Raw genomic sequence first — 11566 nt, 5'->3', positions numbered from 1 at the left:
TATGACAATTATGGATTTAACTTTCGGACATCGATTTACATCATATTATGATGACTGATAGCTAGACATTCAACTACCATTTTTACTAAATACATTTTATAATATAAAAAAAAGAACCAGGCATGCGACGGGACACGGTAGCAGATTGTTCATATTATACCTACTATTGTTCAATAACCATTACGAATTACGATACACGACTTTCAACGGCCTCCCCCTCCCTCTTGCCCACCAGGACTGGTTGCACGACATGCCTACGTGCGACCGTGTCGGGCGCGGGACAGTTCGACACTTTTGTCGATTTCGCCATTCGAGTTGGTGCTGGCGGTGTGTGACGCGCGTGACGTAAAAAAAGCCCCTGTGTGTGTGCCAACTCGTGCCACCACAAGTTGGCCGTTGCTTAATCTTGTCCTGAGCGTACGACCGTTTTCGTCGCTCGTTGGTGCTGCCCTTCACGGCGGTACAAGCCGTTCCGTGTGTGCGATATATACATATAAATATATTCTGTCGCTGTTCCGCGGTGTCGTGTCGTCTGCCGTCGTACATATCGACGTTCTTAGCGTGGTGTTCCTGTGATCGGTTTCCGGTGTGCTGCATCCTCAACAGGCAGATCCGTAGTGGACCCGGTGATATCCCTTTTATTTTGTATTATTGCCTTTTCGGCGTTCATAATTTGTACAGTTAATCTATTTATTTTATTATTTTTTATAATTATTTTCACCCCCCCCCTCGGCGCCCGTCCCATATTATTGTATTTATTTTATTATATTTCTCTATTCGTATAATAGTACGGCGGTGCTGATTTGGCCTGTCATTAACAAATAATAATTATCGCTTTTATTTATATATATATATATAAGTGGTCACCTGTCTTTGCAGGTTACGACGAAATTTATTATTATTAATTAGTGAGATATCTCCTGGGTATGACTTTTTATTTAATTAGGGTTTTTTTTTGTAACACCATCAAAGGTCAACCGCTATCCCCGTAGGAACCTTGTGGTACAACTATATTGGTATCATAACTTACTATTCACACATCGTCCGCGATCCGACGCAGTCGGATTGCCTACGTGGTGGGTTTAATGGCGTTTAATTCGATTTTTTCGATTTTTCCAATGATAACTGAAAATTCGACTTAAATTCTCACATGTTATTCGACTTTATACTTATTATTCTACAATACAACATTAGACTTTCGACGTCGGAGGCGCAGTCGGATTGTATTGTCAGATATAGATTTAGGTATGTGATGTGATGATTGATAGCTAGACATTCAACTACCATTTTTCGTATATATTTACTCGACTTCAGTACTTTTCCTACTTTTTTTGTGTATGATTTCTTTTCTAGACACCTGATTACAATTTCCGACCGAATTCCTGATAACACGATTTTCACCCGACCCCCTCGAAGGCGCCGAAGGCGGCTTCCACCAGCCCAGAAATCGAGGCACAGCGACCCTCTCGAAGGTTAGGTTAGGACCCCATCAGCTCCTTCCAAACCACCGGAGGTTAGGTTAACTAAAATTGTGACTACTAAACTTTTTACGATATTTTTTTTACAGTCCCGTCTCTGATCTAAGGTACTCACTTAGAGCGAATATCACTTAGACCGAATTTCATAGCAGAGCGAGGCACACCTAGTACATAGATATAAAACACGAGACACATAATACAATATTTGTACATTACTAGCACGACAACAATAACAGCGACATTGCGTACGTGGTGTAGTCGTGATAATACCGTATCACCCATGCCTATGCAACTCATACAAAAAACGGTTGTCGATATCGCACTAAAAATCCAGATTTAGCGTTCTGCTGCGCTCTAGTAGCTTAATATTAAAACCAACACTAGTTTATATATTTATTGTATAAAGCTAGATGGTACACTTAGCACATCAATTATTTAATTATTATAATAATATATAAATAGTAATAAATAATAACATATTATAATATATAAGTACATATTATAATAAATAAAAAAAAAATTAAATAATAAACAATTTATTAGTAGCTTGTAGGTACTTAAATTATTTTTAAGTTAAATACTTTAGTTTTCGGACTGTATAATGTATATAATATAGTGCAAATTAAAAATAATTATTATAGAGCCAGATATAGTTATAAAATACAATTTGGTTAATCAAAATTTATGAGGTACACAATTTAGACAGTTTTTTCTTTTTAGCATTTGTTTTGATAGTTTCTCGGTTTTCATTCCTTGGCCACTGCTTCATTCGCATATTCAAATAGTATTTTATTGAAAATGCAAGAATGTTACATTTATGATCTGGACAAGGAACTGAAATCTTTGATAATGGTCAATCGACTTAATTAAGTCATCTACTGTTTTTTCATATACATCTGGACTGTTAATGTTTTTCATGAAACAATCTTCTACTTCACTTATCAGTTTATAAAATACCATGTTTGGATATGTTAGTTTTCCTTTTGTTTTAATATTAATTAGATCAGCTTCAGAATAATATTCTGCAGATGTCGTACTTATAAATGCATTTTTATATATTTGGAAATTTGTTTTTTTGCTTCATTGATGACAAAGATATCCTGTTATATAATATTTAAGACAGTCAATTACAGGCGTGTACGCATAATCATGTTCCACTATGTCAACAAATTCCCATCTTCCATCATCAATCAAATTATCTAATTTGTTTTTTAAATTTTGTAGTGCAGTTGGAATTTTTGTTTCTGTAGTATTTGTGCATATGTAGAATTGAATACAGTATTGTATTAATTTTAAATTAATTGGCCGAGGGTGATTAACAATCATTAACAACTAAGGAACTCAGAACTTTTATATTTTCTTACATAACTTAAAATTACACAGCACAGTTCACTCTCACTCGTTCACAGACTACTGAAGGGTGTCTGCGCTATGTCATGTAATAATACAAATGATAATAATATAATATTAATAAGACAAATAATAATAGTAATAATAACCCCACATTCTCCCCATCTTTAAGTAGAGTCCACCTTGAACACATCATATCGGTTTGGACCATATCTGCCAGTGACACAATACGGTCCAAGATACTTGCTTTTTATCTTGGATAGTGGAAGAAATTGAGTTCTTTTAATGGCAACCAAATCACCAATTTTGTAATCTGTTGCTGGCACTCTTTTATGATCAAATGTTTTCTTTTGCTCTTGTTGAGCTTTTAGTATGTATTGCTTAGCCTCCTGACGTTCCGCTTCTCTTTTGTCTAAAAAACTCTTTGCATACTGCTCTTTTATTAGATTGCATAATGGAAGTAGATCTGGATGTTTCATTTCAGTTCCAAATGTTAATTTGAATGAAGTCATATTAATTGATCGTTGCCATGAACTATTTAATGCCATCTGTACTCTTGGGACATATTTAAACCACTAACCTGGGTCATCCACAGTCAATTTTGCAACTACTGTAGCTATTGTATCATTCAATCTTTCAACCTGTCCATTTCCTCTTGGCATTCCTGTAGTAATCTGTACATGATATATGTGTGAATCACTGCAGTATTTCTTGAACTCATCAGATGTAAATGCAGCACCACAGTCAGATATTAGACGTGTTGGATTACCGAATGTAGCTTGTAGTATGTTCATTTTGTCCACAACTTCTTTTGATGTAGTACTTTTTGTTGGAAAGAGCCAACAGAATTTTGTAAATGCATCGACAATAACTAGAATATGCTTATATCCTCGAGGGGTATTTGTTAATGGACCTAGAAAAACAATGTGCCAAGTATGTAATGGCAGGTCACCTTTGTCAATTGTGTTAAGAAATTCTTCCTGTTTACCTTGTTTGCGGTTGATTAAAATACAAGGTACACAATTTCGTATGAAACGTTCTACCTTTTCACGTACGTTAGAAATGGAATACTCTCTATCCAACAGTTCAACAACTTTTTTAACACCAAAATGGCCGACATTATGCGCATTCCGAATTAACTCTTTTTGCATACCTTTTGGGATAACCAGTAATTTTCTTTCATCTCGAGTTTCATAAAGCAAATCATTTTCTATAATATATGAACCAGATCCATTCATTCTTGCTTCTGCAGTTAAGGTTTTTATCTCAATATCATCTTGCTGTGCTCTCTGTAATTGAGCTATAAATTCGCTACTGCTGATAGCCATGCATATCGGATACCGACTCAATGCATCTACAAGGGCCATATTGGATCCTGCTTGATGCTCAATCGTGTAATTAAATTCGCTTAACAACAATGCTCAACGAGCTACACGTGTTGCAAGTTTTCTTTTCTCTAATGTTTTAGTAAATGAAGCACAATCAGTTACTATTTTAAACTGCAGTCCTAATAATTAGCATCTAAACTTTTTCATAGCCTCAACAATTGCTAAAACTTCTAATTCATAGCTATGGTATTTTTGTTGTACTTGAGTAGTTTTCTTGCTCATGAAATAAATAGGGTGCAATAGATTATCAGAATCTTTCTATAAGAGTATAGCACCAAATCCATACATACTGGCATCAGTATGCACCTCTGTAACTGAATCTGGATTGAAAATTCCTAATACAGGTGCTTCTGTTAATTTTTTCTTTAGCATATTAAATGCACTTTCCTGTTGAGGCTCTATTATACATGGAATCTCTTTCTTAAGCATTTTACTCAATGGACGAGCAATCAAAGCGTAGTCTTTAATGAATTTTCGAAAATACCCGGTGAGTCCTAAAAAGCTTTGTAAATGTTTTGCATTTTGCAATCTTGGATATTTTACCACAGCAGCAAATTTTAATGGAGATGGACTCAGCTTGTTTTGCTTGATTCGATACCCTAGGCCCTAGAGTCAGACCATCGTTTCTCAACCTTTTTAGTGTCGCGACCCCCAAAATAGTCAATCACTTCGCGATCCCCCCTCCATCTAGGTTAGGTAAAAATTTAAACAGTAAAATTATCCTATCATTAACTAAACTAATTATAACATTTTAAATACCAATTTATAAATACCATATTTAGTAACTTAAGCCTATCAAGTTTGAACGTTATGTATCGGGTCGTTAGGAATTTCCATTAGTGGAGTAGTGCTCGTTTTATTGATGAGATATCTACATTTAATCGACTGCTTATTATTGTTATTTTTATTATTATCTTTGTGTTTTATGAAACGATTAATTTATCGATGACAGTCGCGCGACGCTCGTGTTGTTAAACTCTTGTGATATTGTGTTTATTAAGTTGGTTTTTAGTGTTTCTATTTAGTTTTGTGTAATTTGAATTAATGATTATGGATAAATATATAACAACAGGTAATGCTCTGTCTACTTCTGGTGAACCGGCGAAAAAAAATTCAGGTCATATAACAATGAGTATTTGAAGTATGGGTTTATTTCACTTAATAATAAGCCGCAATGTATTAATTGCTTTCAAGTTCTATCTCAAGACAGTATGAAACCTTCAAAATCAATTCGACATCTGGAAACAAATCACTCACTTTTAGTAAAAAAACCAATTGATTTTTTTAAGCGTAAATCACTTTTTTTTAAATAATCAACTAAATTGTATTCTTAAATCAAGTCAGAATAACACCGCAACACTTGAAGCATCATAATTAGTAGCACTTAGGGTAGCTAGGGAATCAAAGCCGCACACGATTGCTGAGAACCTCATTCTACCCGCTGCTATTGATATGGTCAATATTATGATAGGTACAGAAGAAGCAAACAAATTAAAAACTATTCCACTTTCAAATGACACAATATCAAGATGAATTAATGAAATGTCAACCGATGTGTACAATAAAATAGTACAAAATCTAAAATCAAGAGAGTGTTTTCTATTCAGTTTGACGAGTCAACAGACGTAACAAACTTGGCACAATTTTTATGTTTTGTTCGATACGAATGTGACGAGACAATTAAAGAAAATATGCTTTTTTGCAAATCAATATCAGGTCATGCTACTAGACAAGGTATTTTTGAATTATATATTAAAACAACAAAAAATGAAAATTTGGACTGGGACAAATGTATTTCAGTGTGTTCTGATGGCGCAAGAGCAATAACAGGGAAAAATAGTGGTTTAATAGTAAAATTAAAAGAATTAATGCCACATATTGAATGGACACATTGTTTTCTTCACAGGCATGCACTTGACGCAAAAAAAAATGCCAGATAATTTAAAAAAATGTGTTATCTGAAGCTGTAAAAATAGTTAATTATATTAAGAGTCGACCGCTGCAGTGCAGATTGTTTTCCACACTATGTGAAGAAATGGGCTCCAAGCGCAAGTCACTGCTTTTCTATACCAAAGTTAGGTGGTTGTCACGAGGAAAAGTTTTAACGCGGATTTTTGAGTTACGAAATGAATTAAAAATATTTTTTAAATATTGAAATAACACATTTTTAACTTTTTTCCAAGATAATGAGACATTACTATTTTTGGCTTATTTGAGTGATATATTTTCACATTTGAATGACTTGAATATAAACTTACAAGGCCGTGAAAAGAAAATTCTAATAATGTCAGATAAAGTTAATGCTTTTATCAAAAAACTTGGTATTTGGATCATTCGTCTCGAAAAACGAAATTTTGATGCATTTGATTTAACATCAAATTACATTGAAGAAAATGTAAACTTAAAAAATCCTATTCTTGATCATGTTTTGAATACCATGAAAACACATTTAAGAGAATTGAAAATTCAATAACTCGAATATTTCTCATGTAACGACAATGACTCCTCAAATAGATAGGTTCTTAATCCATTTGATGAAAATATTGTTGCAGTTGCCAAATTACCAATTGAGACTCACAATCAATTGATAGAATTATCAGCTGATTAGACATTACAGCTACAATTTTCATCTCAAGATTTAAAAAAGTTTTGGATTGCCCGGAAAAATGAATATGGAAGTTTGGTAACAGGGACATTGAAAATTTTGATTCCGTTCGCTACTTCTTATTTATGCGAAAAAGGATTCATCATCCATGGTGGCAATAAAAACGAAGTACAGAAATCGTTTGTTATCACTAGAAAATAACTTACTTTTATGTGTTTCAGATGTTGAACCACAAATTAAGAAACTTTTAAAGGAAAACAAATTCAAAGATCACACTAATTATTTATTTTTATGTTTATTAATTTTTTATGTTATATCTTATCGGGATAATTTTATTATTATTATTATTTTAATTTTTTCAATAAAAAGTCTTAAATATTTAAATAAAAAGGTACATTTTGTAAATCAGCGTTTTATTATTTTTGACCAAAAAAGGGGTCGCGACCCCCTGGTTGAGAAATGCTGGCCTAGACCGACCTTTATTGTTACCACTTAATGAAGAAGCTCGACCTATGGGTGCCATTTGTAGTACATTAAAATAAGCAGGCCCTGATTTAATAAAATTAGGGCTAAGTGCACAATTTTTTTGGGGGCCCCCTACCCCCTACCCCCACCACCACAAGTCAAAAAAATGTTCCAGAAAAAATCTATATAGAGAGGAGGGGGAAATATTGATAATAAAAACAAAATATTTATATGTTAAGTATTAAATAAATATCCCAAAACTCATAAAATATTTGTACATTATTTCATGTACTATAAATACAATGTAATTTTTTAAATTAAGGGTAATGAAAAGATAATACTAATTAAATAACGTAATTAATTATCAATCTTCCATAAAATTATAAAAATGGTAGGTAAATAACTTATTAATTTAATAATTTATTTTATATAATTAAAATGAAATAAAAAATAAATAATTTCTATATTTTCTATATTTATAAGTAAGTATAACATTTGAATATTTGATCACAAAAAAAGTTAACAAATTACAAAGATTTCTTTCTTGCTTTTTTCTCTGCAAAAGTTTCAATAACTGATTCAAAATCTAATGATGATGTAACATCACTTTCAATAGTTAACAAAGATAAACCGTCCAAACGTTCTTGTGTCATACAAGATCTGAGTCGTGTTTTAATTCATTTTAATGCAGAAATAGATCTCTCACTGGAACAGTTAGTGCATGGCATTGTCAAGTATATTTGCAATAATATTTCAATATTAGGAAATGTATTACGTATATCCATGTTACGTAAATATTTCAATTGCCTCTGAGGGTCTACTATTTTACTTGTGGATTCTGGAAAAACTATTTCTTTCAGTTCTTGAAATTGTATTAGCTCATCTACTAGTTCATAGTCCAAATCATCTGAATACGTTTTCAGTATTAATTTAACCGAGTTAGAAATCTTTGGACGTGTCATATTTTTATATAAGAAACCAAATTTTTGTTCTAACAGTTTATATGCATGATTACGTTTGACTAGTTCAGAAATTAATTTATCACAAAGAACGTATAATGTGTTTACAATATAATCTTGCTTTTTAGACAAATTAACACCTGGGTTATTTGCAATATCATCTAACATTCTAGATTTGGGAGGTTGTTTTTTTCTTTTATCACAAAACTCAGAATCAATGTTAAAGCTTTTAGATTCTAATTCAATGTTGTTAAAACTATTTCTAACATCATGAATGAATGCAATCAAAGATTCATAAACAGAAACAATAACAGATAAATTAATAGTAGATTTTTGCAAGTCTATACTAGTATTATTTATTCTTTGCAAAATAGTATTCCATACTATAGTTGTGATACCAACTTCTTTCTTTTTTAGTTTTTTGTGTAACTCTTTTGCTTCAAATTGTACACCTATTTTTTGATTGTTGTCTTCACCAATTTCAGTTAGTGCTAACATAACTTCATTGTATCCCAAATATAGAGCTTTTACTGAATTTGCATCAGCAGACCAGCGAGTTTGAGATCTTGATTTCAGCAAAATATTTTTTTGTTTTGACAAAAGGTGCTTTTTTAATACATCCCATCTGCTAGTGGATGAAGAAAAAAATACATAAAGGGCCTGAACGATTCCAAAATAAATAGCAGCTGTAGTGCATGATTCCACTGCATTAACTCCAACTAAATTGAGTGAATGAGTTGCACATGGCACATACTCAGCCTTTGGAGATAATTCCTTTATACGAGCTTGTAACTCAGAATATTTACCAGACATATTAGAAGCGTTATCATAGGACTGGCCTACACAATTTTTCATGTCCAGTTTAAGTTTCTCAAGAAGAGTAGAAATTGTTAATGTCAAATATGCTGATGTATGGCCATGTATATTTTCAAACTTAATAAAACGCTCATGTATATCCCCTTTTTCATCTACATACCTTAATACATATGATAACTGATCATTATGAGTAATATCTGGTGTAGAATCAACTATCAGACCAAAGTACTTGGCTTTGCGGACGTCAGACAAAATTTTTTCTAAAACAGTAGAAGCCATAAGAGAAATAATTTCACGAACAGTAAAAGATTAAATATAACTTGTGTGGCCAGATCCTTTATTACCATAATCAGAGATATGGTTGGCCAAAAAAGGGTCGAATAGACTGATTAATTCCAATATACCTAAGAAATTTCCATTGTGCAATGAATTAAGATTTCCATTATCGCCAAAAAATGAAAGTCCTCTAATAGAAATAAATTTAATAGCAGCAATAACTCTTCTCAAAACATTATTCCAATAAGCAGTTTCTTTTTTATACTGCAAAACTATCTCCACATCGATTCATTTTAAAATAGCAGAACGGTTAGAAAGATTACAAACAGATTTTCTGTGTGCGCATGAATTTTCATGTTCATTTAGGCGCCTATTAACATGTGTCCAGTCATCAAATCCACCTCGACAAAGTTGTGTTATATCACTTGGATTGAACAGTTTACAAACATAACAAAATAGTTTTTTAACTTCATCAGAATAAATTAACCATTCTCTTTTATATTTATTGTTCTTTTTAACACAAAAAAAACTAGACTCATTTAATTTTCGCCATACACCCGAGATAAGTTTGCTAGATGAACCAATTTTACAGATGTTTTGATTAGGTGGGTTCATTATGAGGTACTCACGGAAAGTATCATCAATTACATCAGACCAAATTCCAATATTATTAAAATATTCCACATAACTTTTTTTACCAACAGTTTCAGAACAATCAACTTCAGAAGATGAACAATCTAATTCATCCTTTTTGTCATTAACATTAAATTCTTTTTCTGTAAATGATTATTTTAAATAAATATCACATAATTATCATAATAAAAACAAAATTACCAGAAGAATCAATTGGTGTCAATGTAGGAGGTGAACGTTCAACAGTTGTATTTAAAATCAGTTCTGATTGATTATTACTTTCACTAATACAAGTATCATCAATATCATTTTCAATAGGATTAACTTCTGGATTAACTTTAAAAAAATCAAAATAAAGTATGTTTATAATATGTATATTATTTTAGATACCAATTTTGTGTTGTAGATTCTTAGTATAAATTTGATTCTCAATACATTTACAAAAACTTATAATATTAAGTATTAAAAATTTAGACTGTATAGTGTATATACTTATATAAATTATAAGATTTAAATAAATATAAAACTGATATAAATTAAAATATGTTTGAGAGCGTATTCGGATTTTTTGATAATATAATTAAAATTACCTATGTGAAGTAATTGTTTTAATGTAGATGATAGTCGATAGACAAAACAATATAACTTGAGTACTGTACCTAACAGCAATTAAAATAAATAAGTAATAATAATAATTCAAAATAAATACTTAGTTTATTTTAATGTAACGAAGAATAGTATAAATAAACTTAAAAAACTACATCATGTATAGACTATTTCTAACCATATATCAAGAATTCAGAGTTCACAAACAAAACAAAAATCCACTGTGGGTAACTTTTTACAACTATAAACATTAAAAAGTATTATATTATTAGAAATTTGAAACCAACAATAAATTATTGCTTTTTTTAAAAATCTTGTGAATTATGGCTGACAATTCATATTTACTGCAGCAATTTTATTGCTAATAATAAAAATGTTTATATACATATATGTGTATATATTTTTATTTATTAATTTTTATATTGCAAAGTTCATAATAACCCTTGTACAATGAATATAAAAAGTAGATATAAAAATTATTTAACAAAAAATTTCAAAAACTGATCAATTTGACGTTTAAGCTTTTATTAAATTTTAAACAAGTACCATTAAAAATATTCATCATAACACAATGCATTTAAATGAACACACATTATTTCAGATGGAAATGATAAACTCATTAGTTAAATAATCATAGGTATTATAATTTATATTATATTTAAATATTTTATGTTTTAGTAACCTAGCACTTACCTAGTATTTTATTAAAGAATCGATCCATAGACCCAGATAGCTTTTTTTTTGTTCTTTTCTTAATTTAGTTTTCGTTTAGCCGCTCCGCTTAAATACTGCCGCGACATATTAGTATTTAACTTGCAAAACAATTATATTTAAAAGTCTAAATAATATTCATGAAAATTTAAAAAAAGAAGGTTCGAATAATATATTATAAATTAAGACATTAATGCTCACCTATTCAAATACACGTGAGACTCGTGTGAGCGACGCGCGTTCAAATTTATAAAACAAGGTACTGACAAATATACAAGT

At 31.1% G+C, this 11566-nt stretch overlaps 1 protein-coding gene across 2 annotated transcripts; it reads right to left on the bottom strand.

Moving 5' to 3' along the window:
• Positions 1 to 7369: 7369 nt before the first annotated feature.
• Positions 7370 to 11330, bottom strand: LOC126555437 (zinc finger MYM-type protein 5-like). 2 transcript variants are annotated; one of them, XM_050210359.1, is made up of 3 exons: positions 11270 to 11330; positions 10172 to 10306; positions 7370 to 10113 (listed from the first exon to the last, which is right to left on the bottom strand). In XM_050210359.1, exon 3 carries the CDS (start codon positions 9338 to 9340, stop codon positions 7964 to 7966), a length of 1377 nt encoding a protein of 458 aa, XP_050066316.1. In that variant the 5' UTR covers positions 9341 to 10113; positions 10172 to 10306; positions 11270 to 11330; the 3' UTR covers positions 7370 to 7963. The 2 variants fall into 2 exon arrangements, with proteins under 2 accessions (XP_050066316.1, XP_050066317.1); XM_050210360.1 differs by having other exon boundaries at positions 11270 to 11324.
• Positions 11331 to 11566: the final 236 nt, after the last annotated feature.

Source organism: Aphis gossypii, unplaced genomic scaffold, assembly GCF_020184175.1.
Source record: "Aphis gossypii isolate Hap1 unplaced genomic scaffold, ASM2018417v2 Contig00851, whole genome shotgun sequence".
In the NCBI taxonomy this organism is placed as follows: Eukaryota; Metazoa; Arthropoda; class Insecta; order Hemiptera; family Aphididae; genus Aphis; species Aphis gossypii.
Note: the sequence above shows the minus strand (reverse complement) of the source record. Positions and strands in the feature narration are given on the sequence as shown.